General features: G+C 50.5%; 6 protein-coding genes across 6 annotated transcripts; 4 read left to right on the plus strand and 2 right to left on the minus strand.

Moving 5' to 3' along the window:
* Window positions 1-362: 362 nt before the first annotated feature.
* On the plus strand, window positions 363-803 carry CI109_106263 (uncharacterized protein; the record flags this gene model as incomplete). The annotated part of the gene is made up of 2 exons (XM_032005023.1): window positions 363-635; window positions 699-803. The coding sequence occupies 2 exons, from the start codon at window positions 363-365 to the stop codon at window positions 801-803; spliced, it is 378 nt and encodes a 125-aa protein (XP_031860822.1).
* Window positions 804-824: 21 nt separating this feature from the next.
* CI109_106264 (uncharacterized protein) lies at window positions 825-2,835 on the plus strand (the record flags this gene model as incomplete). The annotated part of the gene is made up of 11 exons (XM_032005024.1): window positions 825-870; window positions 943-1,067; window positions 1,163-1,255; window positions 1,311-1,418; window positions 1,477-1,555; window positions 1,620-1,898; window positions 1,973-2,019; window positions 2,093-2,119; window positions 2,190-2,574; window positions 2,642-2,720; window positions 2,784-2,835. The coding sequence occupies 11 exons, from the start codon at window positions 825-827 to the stop codon at window positions 2,833-2,835; spliced, it is 1,320 nt and encodes a 439-aa protein (XP_031860823.1).
* Window positions 2,836-3,821: 986 nt separating this feature from the next.
* CI109_106265 (uncharacterized protein) lies at window positions 3,822-6,461 on the plus strand (the record flags this gene model as incomplete). The annotated part of the gene is made up of 2 exons (XM_032005025.1): window positions 3,822-5,528; window positions 5,595-6,461. 2 exons carry the CDS (start codon window positions 3,822-3,824, stop codon window positions 6,459-6,461), a joined length of 2,574 nt encoding a protein of 857 aa, XP_031860824.1.
* A 304-nt stretch (window positions 6,462-6,765) lies between these two features.
* On the minus strand, window positions 6,766-7,622 carry CI109_106266 (uncharacterized protein; the record flags this gene model as incomplete). Its single annotated transcript, XM_065967806.1, has 3 exons — window positions 6,766-6,822; window positions 7,167-7,315; window positions 7,592-7,622. 3 exons carry the CDS (start codon window positions 7,620-7,622, stop codon window positions 6,766-6,768), a joined length of 237 nt encoding a protein of 78 aa, XP_065823878.1.
* A 432-nt stretch (window positions 7,623-8,054) lies between these two features.
* On the plus strand, window positions 8,055-10,033 carry CI109_106267 (uncharacterized protein; the record flags this gene model as incomplete). The annotated part of the gene is made up of 7 exons (XM_032005027.1): window positions 8,055-8,346; window positions 8,661-8,944; window positions 9,155-9,236; window positions 9,336-9,529; window positions 9,620-9,771; window positions 9,835-9,934; window positions 10,007-10,033. 7 exons carry the CDS (start codon window positions 8,055-8,057, stop codon window positions 10,031-10,033), a joined length of 1,131 nt encoding a protein of 376 aa, XP_031860826.1.
* A 455-nt stretch (window positions 10,034-10,488) lies between these two features.
* On the minus strand, window positions 10,489-12,494 carry CI109_106268 (uncharacterized protein; the record flags this gene model as incomplete). Its single annotated transcript, XM_032005028.1, has 6 exons — window positions 10,489-11,028; window positions 11,106-11,274; window positions 11,333-11,469; window positions 11,578-11,808; window positions 11,886-12,122; window positions 12,189-12,494. The coding sequence occupies 6 exons, from the start codon at window positions 12,492-12,494 to the stop codon at window positions 10,489-10,491; spliced, it is 1,620 nt and encodes a 539-aa protein (XP_031860827.1).
* Window positions 12,495-12,890: the final 396 nt, after the last annotated feature.

Here is a 12,890-nt window from a genome sequence, read left to right on the forward strand (position 1 = left end):
ACGCGCGAGGTCGTTGTTCACACCCCCTTTGCTGCTCCTGTGTGCTTCGCTCTCCTCTATCGACCCATTCTCATTCGCTACATCGGCACAGTCCGGCGTAATAGACTTTTCACTTTCCCGCTAAAGAAGGTGGGGGACGGACTCTACATATAGCCGATAGATAGTGTCGGAGTTGAGCGAACAGGTGGACGAGACAACGGCCGTCCGGATCCGTCCTCCATTTGTCGTTCCCAACAGTGCGATCTCCTCAAGACCTACTGATCCCCTCTTGAATACAGCTCGTCTTCCGATCTACTTCGCCATATCGCATAATCGAATTTACCACCCTTAAACTCCACTACCGCTTCAGCAACATCATCACAATGACTTGGCAAGAAACAGCTGCACAGTACCTGGCTGCTCGGGACCAAACCATCCCCCATGAGCTGCTGACCACTTCGCATCCCCTACCCGCCGATGATGTACTCGATGTATCGGGCTTTCCCACTACCCCGGGAGTACTCTCGTCTACCGAGCTTGAGATCACGCAGAACCTAACGGTCTCGGAGCTGGTAGAAGCGATTGCGGCTGGCAAATATTCGGCTGTGGATGTGACGAAGGCATTCTGTCATCGCGCGATCGTGGCTCATCAACTTGTGAGTCATCGTCCCGATTCAGAGACTTGAATTCATACTGATGATATGGTGGCCGCGCGTCAGACCAACTGCTTGACAGAGGTCTTCTTTGACAAAGCGCTCAATAAGGCGAAGGAGCTTGATGAGTATTATGCTGAGACTGGAAAGACAGTCGGACCGTTGCAGTAAGTCGGAAGGTCTTCCTGAACAATGCACCGAATGCAGATCATGACCACTTCATTCTCTCACAGCGGACGTAAGTTGTGCTCACACTGTCTGAGAAGCACTGCGGTCACTCTTTGCTCACGCTCAGCTTGATATCATACAGTGCCGATCTCCTTGAAAGACCAGGTCGAAGTGGAAGGTACCAACTTCACTATGTGTTACGTCGGCTGGGTCGGCAAAAAGGCAGAGCACAATGCGATTATAGCGGAGATCCTGCTTAAACAAGGAGTGAGTGTGTAGCCGTTGACTTACACTAAGGGTGTGCTAAGGCTGTGACCCAGTCCCACTGATCTCACCGACCACTGACGCTGCTTCCCTCTTAGGCCGTACTTTATTGCCGAACGAATATGTCACAAGGCTTGTGGTTTGGCGAAGGCTACAACAATCTCTTCGGTCGAACGACAAACCCGTATAACGTAAGTCACGAGAGGAAACCAGCATGGCTTAGGGGTCTGATGACGAGAGCCGTAGCGGAACGTAACTTGCGGCGGCAGCAGTGGTGGTGAAGGCGCGTTGATTGGACTGCGAGGATCTCTCCTCGGTGTGGGTAGTGATATTGGTGGATCTGTCCGTATCCCTGTAAGTGATTCTTCCAACATATCTGCATTATGTGCTGCTCTAACACAAACTGCTTCAGGCTGCTTATCAAGGGTTGTACGGTCTTCGTGGGTCCTACGCTCGAATCCCATACTCCAAGGCCACAAACAGCAGTGAAGGTAGGTTCCTAGTTGCTCACATGGAAGGGCGGATCGGCTGACTGCCGACTGATCTCGCTCGCAGGGCAGGAGATCGTCCGATCTGTTCTTGGACCATTGACAGTTTCCATTGACGGTCTCAAGCTATTCTACAAGTCCGTCCTCGATGCCAGACCGTGGAACCTTGACCCCTGGACTCCACGCATGCCATGGTCCGAAGAGCGATACAACCTCTCTGAGCATGGGGAGGGGAACAAGTTATGTTTCGCAATCATGTGGGATGATGGGGTCTGCATTCCTGCTCCACCGTACAAGAGAGCGTTAGAGGAGACGAAGAAGGCGTTGTTGGCTGCTGGACATGAGGGTGCGTCGGTATTTCCTTGCTTGGGAGTGTACAGTACTTTATATTTTGGACTTCTGCTGACGACTTGATCGTAGTTGTTGATTGGGTACCGTTCAAGTCCGCTGAAGCTGTCGAGATTATAGTAAGTCAGGACCGATCTGTACACCTATCAGATGGCGACCTTTCGGACTTTGTACTGATGGGTGTTGTTGCAGACCAGTATCTGGAATTCTGATGGTGGTGTGAGTTACCCTCGCCCTTCTATTGACCATAACAAAATGCGAAGGATCGCTGAGCCAATCTGCACTACAGCACGACATCAAGAAACAACTTGCGCTCAGCGGTGAACCGCAACTCGGGTACAACCTCGATCCAAATGCTCGCGACATGCCCGCACACGAGCTCTTCGATCTCTGTTTCCGCCGAACGAATTACATCAAGTCGGCATTGGACCATTGGAATGCCACCGCCATCCAAACTTCCACTGGACGTCCTGTGGACGCGATCATCACGCCTGCATCCGCTTGCGCTCCACAACAGCACGATACCACGATGTATCTCGGTTACACTGGTTTCTGCAACTTGATGGATTACACAACCTCGGTCTTCCCTGTGACAAAAGTAGACCCGAAGGTTGATATCAAAGAACCTAGGGAGAAGTTTTTAAGCACAGACGACAAACGTAACTACGATGCTTGTGAGTGCTTAGTTCCTCAGTGCCATGCTCGTATGGCGTGAGTGTTGCTGAAGAATATTATGCGTAGACGATCCCGAATTCCAACGCGGCGCACCATGTTCTTTACAAGTGGTTGGAGGAAAATACGAGGAGGAAGCAGTGATCAAGTGAGTACATTCTCATGCTGTGAGTCAATTTGAGAGACGGCCGCTAATTCGCTCGTGGCGTAGATTGACCGAGATTGTCGACGCGGCCATCAAGGCCAAGCGTGCTGCCACCTGAACAGGCTCGGATCCATAAGATGACTTTGTTGAACGGATAGGCATGATAGCTTGTGGTAGATAGTGACGGAGATCCTAAAGAGCCAATCATGAATGTTATCGTGCAAATCCTAGCACAACCACATGTAGTCGGATCCACTCATGTGAAGTTCGCCGACAAATCCGCCCGACAGGACTTACCACCACGATTCCACAAATCCGGCAGTGCCGTTGCTACTTATTTATGTGAGCGCAGGACCCGTGCATAGTTATTCCTGTGACGAACGTATATTCCTCTGTCTAGCTCACTACTGTGGAATCAGTACAGCGATCTGTTGGTCAACCTCAAGTCTCGTACATTCGGTACTCAACTCGTACAACTCGGTTAGTAGTCTCAAGAATGTGTTTGCTGTCTGACTTTTTGCTTTGTCCTCTTGTGTTCCATGTCACTGTGCATGATAGCTTCATTATGTCGATATGTGGAATGAATGCATGCCAGATAGAAGGCAAGGGGCAAAGTTGTTGGTTTCACGCGATAACGGGGTAGACGATGAAACGCCCTGTTGGCTGATACGCTGTGCCTGAGAAACCATACTTGCTCGTAACCAAGAAAGGACAACGCATAAGATTGTTGGATTGATCTGCTTCTTCTCCATCGCCAATGAACCTGATCCTCACATACGATGTTACCAACAGCGGTGCCAAGGTCATATTCAGCATAATGTGTATCCTTACTTATCGAGACGAGCGATGGAAGACGATCTACCTATGGCGCAAACACGCTTCTGTGCACGAGCGCCGTTCTTCCGGTTTCTTTGATACACGGAGCGCACTGACCCCCTTCAATGTCGTATACGCGTTTCATATACATCAAGGTGCACTGATCATGTTTGCAGCCGTTTCAAATCTCACACTGCCTCTACATACTTTCATATCATTATCATCGATCACTTGTCCACGGTCCAGCAGTCCATCAATCGTCCTCCTAAATCGTAGTCGACCCAGACGATGTCATCCAGGACACCGGAACCCAACCAACATACGCCCAGTCCTCTACACTTACGCGATTCTTCACCTACCCCTTCTCCCCTCTCCTCAACTTCGACTCCTCTCCCGTCCTCCTCACTATTCTACAAAGCACCTCACTCGACACCTTCCTCACCTCTGACTCAACCTTCAACACGACTACATTCGATAGCGTTGAGCTCGTACAGCTCGACCGCTCATGTACCACTGTCGCCAGTGCCTCATGTCGGTGTTGTCAATGGTGTGATTGATGAGAGGACTTTGGGAGAGATGATTAATCCTTTGGAACGTGTTGATCTGGTCGACAAAGAAGATAGGACGGGTGGTGGAAAAGCGAAAGAGAGGGAAAGTTGGTGGAACGTTTCGACCTCGCAATCCACGTCTCAACTCCCTTCGACGAGAACAGTGATACCTGAAGAAGCCACTCCTCCACCTCTTCCTCCCAAACCTCTTCCTACTACTACACCTCGATCGACACGCACTGTCCGTTCTGTCGCTTCCACCACCTCCGCTGGGGCAACATACGATTCTCACGGTGATCAATCCACTGTGTCTGGAACGACGGAGATACCAATACCTACTACCGCTCTACATGGTAGGAGAGCGTCCGCATCATCACACCATCTTCTTACACATCCTTCTTTAGCGTCCCTCATCAGCCGAGGGGGAAATGTCATCCCTTCAGTCGGTGTAGAGCCCAATCCTGATGATAATACCGGTGTGCAGCGTTCGGTGACAAAAACCTCGGTTGGGACATCTTCTTCGTCTGAGCACAGTTCGGGTGATCGAACGAACAGGAAGATAGCAGCAGCTCTGGCAAAGTTGCCATGGGCAGAACCGCCTCCAAGACAACCTTCACCATACCTTCCATCGCCTCAACTCGCTCCCTCAGGTTCTAATACCTCTTCACTCTCGCACAGAGTTGCTGGTGGTCCTGGCACCGAGAGAAGCGATGCTGATCCGAGGACACCGACCTATTCGTTTCTTGATTCCGATCCTGCGGCTCGACCACCGGCGTCGACAATACGGTCAAGACGATCTTCCAGCGTTTCGTCATCGTCTCTTCCCACCACACCGGCTCAATACCTGCAAGGGGCTGCCACCAGCCCGGCAGGACCGAGCGGTACCGGTCTGCTCTCGGCGAGTTCCGAGGGAAACGGCTTCGATACTGGTGATCAACGACGATTCTCTGCCCTATCACGATTCTCCGGTATGGCAGATATCGTCGTACCCTCCACATTCAACAGTTCTCAAGGTCATACCCGCGAACAAGAGCACGAACACGGAATGAACGATGTCGATCATGCAGGACCCGCACCTGCGTCTTCTAGTGGTCAGAGTGGTATTGGCTCTAGTCCAAGTTCAGCCATGGCAACCAAAGCTTCCTCTCGAACTGCTTCGATCTCACGACGACAAAAGGCATTTGAGAGGTTCAAACGATCTAATAGCAATTCCACAACCAGGAGTAGGTCATCTCGCTCAAAGAGAGGTTCGAGCAGTACGCTTGGACATAAGGTTGGGGGTAAGAAGTGGGAGATAAGACATTACGAGGAGCTGGTCGGCAGTGGGGAGAGGACAAACAAGGATGGAGGGGAAGTGGATGTGAAGAGGAAGGAAGAGATGATGGAGTTGGTTTCGTTGGTCGGGAGAGCGGTAGTGCTTGAACGGATGTTGAGAGCGGGAAAGAGGGTGAGTCGCGCTCCATAGCATACGGTATGCGTTAGGCAGGTGCCATTCTGATTATTGTTTGGGCAGATCTCGAACCAATCGATGAAGAAAGGATACAAAGAATCCCGCTTTTCGATATCCTCATCGCGACATCCACCCACTCCCAAGATTTCCGGCCATCACTTCTCCTCTTCTCCGACGACTGAACATCGTCCATCACTCTCCCTGTCTCTATCCGTCTCCACTTCGGTGGAGTCCAAAGCTCGACCTGCAAGTCGCGGTAGCAAATCTCTACGAGATCGGTTATCGCGAAGACTGATACGATCCAAATCTCGTGAGGACTTGTTCACAGAACTAGATAGCGACGACGATGATCCGGGATTGTTTCCGGATCAGGACCAAAGAGGGATGTCGGAGACTGCCGGAGAGGGACGCAAGGATGGAAAGGATGAGGAAGGAAGAGGTGGAGATCAAGGGGTGGTCGTCTTCCCCGAGGTGAGAACGGAGGTACCACCGTCAGTACCTGTCAAAGATAGACGGACAAGACTGGGGCTCGGCGAGACGAAAACTTATCTGTCCGGGTCGAATATTGACTGTACCACCGTTGTTTGTCTGTCACCAACAAGTCCGACTCCGTTCTTAAGTCAACATCTCGATCCCGAAAAAGGATTCTCGGATTCCCAACACTGGCGTACGAGTACCCAACACCAAGAAGGACAAAGTAAACCCGACGAAGGTGAGACGAAGAAATGGTATCCTCAATCACCTCATCTGGGTCATCGATCACCCAATTGGCGAAATCGACAGAGTGTGGTCTCATACCTCTCTACGGGTGTATGGGATGAACGGGCGAGAAGAAAGTGGTGGATCGTTATTGGGATAGGAGCCGGGATTGTCGTTGTTGTCATTGTGGGTCTGCTTGCTGGGTTACTGAGTAGACATGAGGGTAGTTAGTGAACCAAACCGCGTGGAGAAGGTTTGATCCTCTTGTAGTTCGGATTGGTCCAGTTAGATTAGATAGGTTGTAATCAATAATGAAGGCGGAGTCTGATGCGTTAGTACGGACTGCTGTTTAGACATTCTTCATATACACACATGTCATGTCATTTATGCGAAAAGTTGCTTATCTAGGCCGTCTTATGTGCCCGTTCACTGGGTATATCCTCAACTGTCATCGTTCTCACCAGGTCTCCCTTTCGGAGTGTCATCACACCCCACACACTTTTCTTTCCCCGTGTCTCAACCCCCCACTCCCGGGCTAGACTCTCATACTATCTAATAGTTCCATCGATGATACCGAGTTTCCTCGAATGACCTGGGAAGGTGAAGAGGTGTTAGCTCTGAGCTCGAGCTGCAAGGTCCGACCATCGCGAGAAACACTGGAAGACTTCCGTTGCGTCCGACCATCCATTAGACATGCGACTCGCCCTTTTCTCTCCTCTCTGAATGCCAATGCCAGTACACCCGACGAGCCCGCTAGCCTATACAACGAGTTGGACACGAGCGAACAGCTCGCCTCCTCCATTGCGTGATAACATTCTCCATCCGGCCCCTTTCCGACTCCCGTCCCTAAACATTCTCTCTTCCCTCCTTCGCAACTCCTCAGATCTAGCCCCGGAAAGCAACGCGAAAGACAGTCCGAGAAGACAGATAACTCACCACCATACCCGCAGGTTTCCTCTGTCCACCACCTAATTCCTCAAACGCTTGATCAACCACCAAGTTCAAGAACATGTCGAAACCTCTAAGAACGCCAGAGACTTGTCGGCCTCCTTGTAGATGGAGGAAACATCTTCGGTCCATGAATTCTGAAGGGCGAAGGGAAAGGAGCGGCGCGTGAGTTGAGGGTCGGTGTTGATGTTCATGGAGTGGACGGAGTAGATTCGAGGGTTGTTACAATTGAGGAAAGGGTTGTATCAAAAAGAGATGGGTTGATCGTAAGAATAAAGGAAAGACAAGCGATTGGATATTCATCGAACGCGATTAATAGGTAGCAAGTTATACGGAATGGGAGTTAGCTTTGTTCAGTCGCCGATGCCCCGGGTTCTTCATTGTTGAGAAGAAGGAATGGCGTTATGACTCACTCTTGAGTTCGGGTTGAGCAGGTCTTGACATCGTGACTGATTCTTCCTATAGGTCGGTACGGGTACGCTAGGTGTTGTTACTCTTTCGTCGTTCTCGGTCGGTTTTGGAATCTGTGTACTGAACTCGGTCGAGCTTTTGTTGACTTGTAGTGGTGCTGTAAAGTCGAGAAGTTGACAGATTGACAGCAACAAGGCTCATCATGATAGCGAAGCAAGCAGCAAGAGCAGCAACGAGCCAGCGAAGGCGGTGATATACGGTGTTTGAGCCCATGTGGCACATTTGATCCCGTCTTTGTTGCCATCTCGAGCGATGTGAGACAGCGTTGTTGTCGACCCCTTGCACTGCGCGTCAGCGAGCGAGCGAGCGATGACTTGGACTCTGACTTCCATAATGTTATTGATCTCTATCTTATACTCACAAAAACCAACAGTACAGTAACTGACCAATACGGCTGCGTCCATCATGGCACCTAAAGACAGGACATCCGAATTCCATTCCACTCTCAACTCTATCAAATCCCGAACATCCTTACCTCAATCTTCCCTCAACTCCAACTCAAATAAGAAAGGAGCCAATGCCAGAGATAGAGAAGCGAGACAACCCCTCTTAGCGAGAGATGGGGGTGTAGCCACGCCCGTAGGGGGTGTGTCATCTTCTTTGGCCGGAGGTACGAAGAGTGAATTTGGGAGGATGGCAGGGGCTATTGCGAAGGATATAAATAGTACGACGTTGAAGTTGCAAAAGTTGGCACAGCGTGAGTGGAACACTTCCTTAGCACGAACAGATGCTGGATAAGAGAGGAAGCGATCTGATGTTCTTCTATTACCACTCTTGATTTGGTTGTCGTTGTTCTTGCTGCTTCGTTCCCCGTACCTCCTGACTTGCTCTCAACTACAACTTATCCATTCGTTGCTTTGTCTCACCTCACTCCTCTCATTTGTCTACCTCTGCGTCGATCCCCCTCTCGCCCCCTGTTCTTGGAATCTCTCGTCGTACTGCACGCTCATCGCCTTCTGTGTTCGGTTATCCCCTTTCGCTTTACCCTCCCCTTGGTACTTCGCGACACAGTGGCCAAACGAAAAACGCTCTTTGACGATCGACCCATCGAAATCTCCGAACTGACCTACATCATACGACAAGACATCGCCTCGCTCAATACCCAAATCGCCTCTCTCCAATCTTACGTCAGAGCACAAAAGCCCAATGGGAAAGATAAGAGTGGTGGCGGGGGCGGTGCTTCGGGTAGTAAAGGTCAGGTGGAAGAACATAATTCGAATGTGGTGATGTTGTTGCAGAGTAGATTGGCGAACATGGGGATGGGTTTCAAGGATGTCTTGGAATTGAGAACGCAGGTGAGTGACAACGTGTACGCTCGTCATCTCGCAAGTGTCTTCACAGAACAGCGGCTCGTGGTGGTACACGCTATCGCTGTCAGCAAGGAGATTGGGGTGGCGGGGACACACCACCGATCACCCGTAGTAGTTCCGAGAGGTGCGAGGAAGATGGCAGGGCGGGGACGACATTGTGTCATTGGGGCATGCGCTAACTCTCACTCATCGCAGAACATGAAAGCCAGCAAAGACCGAACAGAACAGTTCATGCACAGTTCCGCCGCTTCAGCTTCTTTACCGCCGCCATCGAACAGTGAGTGTGGACTCAGTTTCCCAGATATGATATTCTCACGCCTCGGAGCACTCAAGCGCCCATTCTGTATGCTTGCTAACGTTTTCTCCGACTACGCAGACTCCCTACTGTTCTCACAGACTGGACCTGGCGCAGGTCTAGATCGAAAAGGCAAAGCACGAGCCGTCCCTTCAAGCGTGGAAGATGGTCAGACCGATTTCCTCGCTCTCAATATCGATGGAGATCGAGGTGAGAGCGGGATGATGAAATCAGGTGGAGGAGATTATCAGCAGATGCAATTGGTCGAACAGCAGGTGAGCGCACATACCATTCAGCTATCCTTAAGATGGAGCGAGTCGAATTATGGGGGGAGAGGGAACGGGTGCTGATCTGTGCGTGTGTAGGACTCGTATATCCAATCACGGTCCACGGCTATCGAATCGATCGAATCTACTATCGCAGAGTTGGGATCAATCTTCTCCCAACTTGCAGGTATGGTAGCTGAACAGCGAGAGACGGTACAGCGTATCGATGCAGATACGACCGACATTGCAGCGTGAGTCTGAAGAACCCAGTCTGCGTGTATATGGACTGACATATGGTTTTTGGGTGTACGTAGGAACGTTTCTGGAGCTCAGAGAGAATTGTTGAAATATTATGCGAGCGTGACGAGCAATAGATGGTTGATGCTTAAGATTTTCGGAGTCCTCATCATTTTCGTGAGTCTCCTCCAGCTCTCGTCTCACCCAGTTGAAGTAGGACAAAAGCTGATTTCGGGAACGACATCGAAGTTCCTCGCGTTTATCCTTGTATCATAGATCAGTAGTGTAGTTTTGTTCGAGAGAGAGTCATTCAGCCAGTTCAGACAGTCGTAGGATATATATGTGGATAGGCTTAATCATAGTTTAATGCATGGCTACGATTGTACAGCAGTGCGAGGAGGCAATCCGTTGGAAGACTCGTAGTGGAGAGTCAGACATAATAGGGTGTATGTCTGAGGGCACCTCGTCAGGGATGTGAAAGCTCTGGTACACTGCGTGTGGCTCCTCCAATATGGAGTGCATCTCTTCAGACTCGACCCAAGGCGATCTGGGCGGCCTCGGTACAGAGTCTAAGGGAACAGCGTAAGATGCAACTCGGACGTCAAATCATGTACATCTGCAAATCTACAACAAGTCGTCGAATCATAGCGATTATGAATCTGGTTGAATCATCGTAACACCGTATCCCATCCCACCCACCCCATCAGCGATGGCCGGCCGCAAACATCGCTCTATTCCGCGACCACTCTCTTCTCCTCCTTCTTGAGCCTTTCAACTTCAGCCCTTTGCAATTCTTCCTTCTTCCTAGCTTGAGCTTCTTCAAATCTCCTTTCCCACATCTCTTCCTCCGTCTCCTTTGTCGACTTCTCCTCGACCTGATTTTGCTTTTGTTGTCCACCTGCCGTTGTTGTACGTGATTTCTTCTCTGCTTCCTCCTTTTCCTTCGCTGCTGCTGCTGATGCTGCTGCTGCAACACGTTGTCGTTGTCGTTCCTCGTCCGCCACTCTCTTCGCCGTCTCCCTCGCTTTCTCCGCTTCCTCCTCCTCGACCAGTCCCTCCAATTCCGCTGCCAAATCTTCCTCGTCCACTTCCACCCGCTTGGAACCCATCGCAACCTCGCCTCCGAGTCGGACAGCCTGATCGATCTCTTCTTGGTCCGCCATCGCTTCTGCCAAAGCATCTGTCGTATCGGCGATCTTGTCGAGGGATAACGAAGGGTGGGATAGGACTTGGGTGAGTGTAGAGGTAGATGTCTCGTATGCTGCCATGATCTATAGCGCAAATACGAATCACAGTCAGTGTATGTAAGAAGACATGGTGAAGAAGGGGCAGTAGAAGCAGAACTCACCTCTACATCGCCCTTGGCTTGATCGATACTTCGAATCACAGCTCTGAGCTGCTCCGAAGACCCAACTCGTTTCGCCAGAAGATCCTCGAGCTGCTTCTTTGAGCGTAAATATGACAACGCGATAGTCTTCTGATTCAGCGATAAATGTTTCTTCGCCTTCTCATGGGATCTGCCGGGTCGCTGTACATCAGCCTCGGTGGTTTAAGCATAAGGCGGAAGACGCTCACTGTGCAATTTGCTCCTCGATACTTGAAATCTGCAACTCGATCTTACGCAGAGCGTTCATGACGGAAACCGCGCCTCGATCCGCTTCGTTGATAGGATGATCTGTGTCCTCCTGACCCGGTTCAAGAATCTTGATCACCTAGAACAACAACGCACATCAATCAGCTCAATTCCAAGCCAAGGGAACAGACAAATCCCGATCCCGATCCGTTCTCATGCAAAGCGATTCTGAACTGAGATGACTCACTTTCCCATCCGTCACTACCAACCCACAATCCCTCTCCAACCACTTGATCAGCACCTCTACGTCTTTCTTACTCAATCGGTGTTTCCCAGCTGGCAATTTCTTCGCGCTCGGACTTGAGGGGAAACAAGCTTCTCCAAATTCCTCGCGGAACGATTCGAGATCGAATAAAGATGTGGTGTAGGACAAGATGGGGTTTGTGGACATGTATGCGGTGAACGATGCGGATGTTTGCTACAAGTACCAAATATAAGAGATGAGCTCGACGAATCCCCGACTTTCAATTGCGGAAGGAGGGGAACGGAGCTCACCTCAAGTAAGGGCATATGAACGTATTCTTTCCCTTTCCCATATCGAGCCCATAACACTTCTTCCTTCTCAACTTTATCGCTCGAAGAACCGAATGGGTTCAATTGCGATACAGCCCACCATAATGGACGACCGATGAATCGCGATGTCAGAGAAGGCGGAGCATGGATCGGTAGTGGGGACGCGAAGAAGTGCGTTAAGGGATGAAGTGTAGGTGGGGAAGTGGTTGATAATGTTTCCTGATCAAATCATCCAAAATCAGACACGAGCAGGGTAGTATACGACTTGTTGTCGAAGAGACTCACCACTACTCCGCCAATACCTTTCGGTCTGACCCCTTTACTGTCCTCCAGTCTCCCGAGCAGAGTCTCATCAACGGTCAATACGAGCCTATCTCCACCTCCTTCTGTAGAATCACCATTCAACCAACCACTTCGTAATGTCTCTTCGAGGACAGAGGACCACCATTGTGAATTTGCCGCATAACCCGTCGGGTTTGTACCCCTCTGTGTTGAGGTAGAAGCGTAAAGAGCTTGCAAACGCGCTTGTGACGGAGGAGCAGTTGGCGGTGGCGAGGTCTGGAGGAAAGGCGGAAGGCAGGAAGAGCTCATCGTGGTGTCTATGTGTGCATGAATGGAGTGGGAAAAGGAAGTGAACTGAAAAAGAAGATTAGATGGATGGGAGGGAGGAGATTTTGTATTTTGATTTGATTTGGTGTGTTGAGGATGACGTGAAGACGCGTGGCAACGACGTGACACTGTGGCAATCCACTCCGCTGGGCGTTTTTGTATTGACCTTTTCATAAGATGTTGCTTGCGTTTCATGTGATTGCGAGGGCATGCTCTTGACATTATGGTAGAAGATACGACGTCACCCAGTGGCTGATGTCAGTCAGTGGATCATACGTTTGTCCCCGATCGGACGCAGAGAGGGGAGAACGTGGGGGGCCAAACCCCCAAAACCCCTTCGATGAGTCAAAACTATGTCTTCAGCCTTCAAGGTCACAT

This window comes from Kwoniella shandongensis, chromosome 11, assembly GCF_008629635.2.
Source record: "Kwoniella shandongensis chromosome 11, complete sequence".
Classification (NCBI taxonomy): domain Eukaryota; kingdom Fungi; phylum Basidiomycota; class Tremellomycetes; order Tremellales; family Cryptococcaceae; genus Kwoniella; species Kwoniella shandongensis.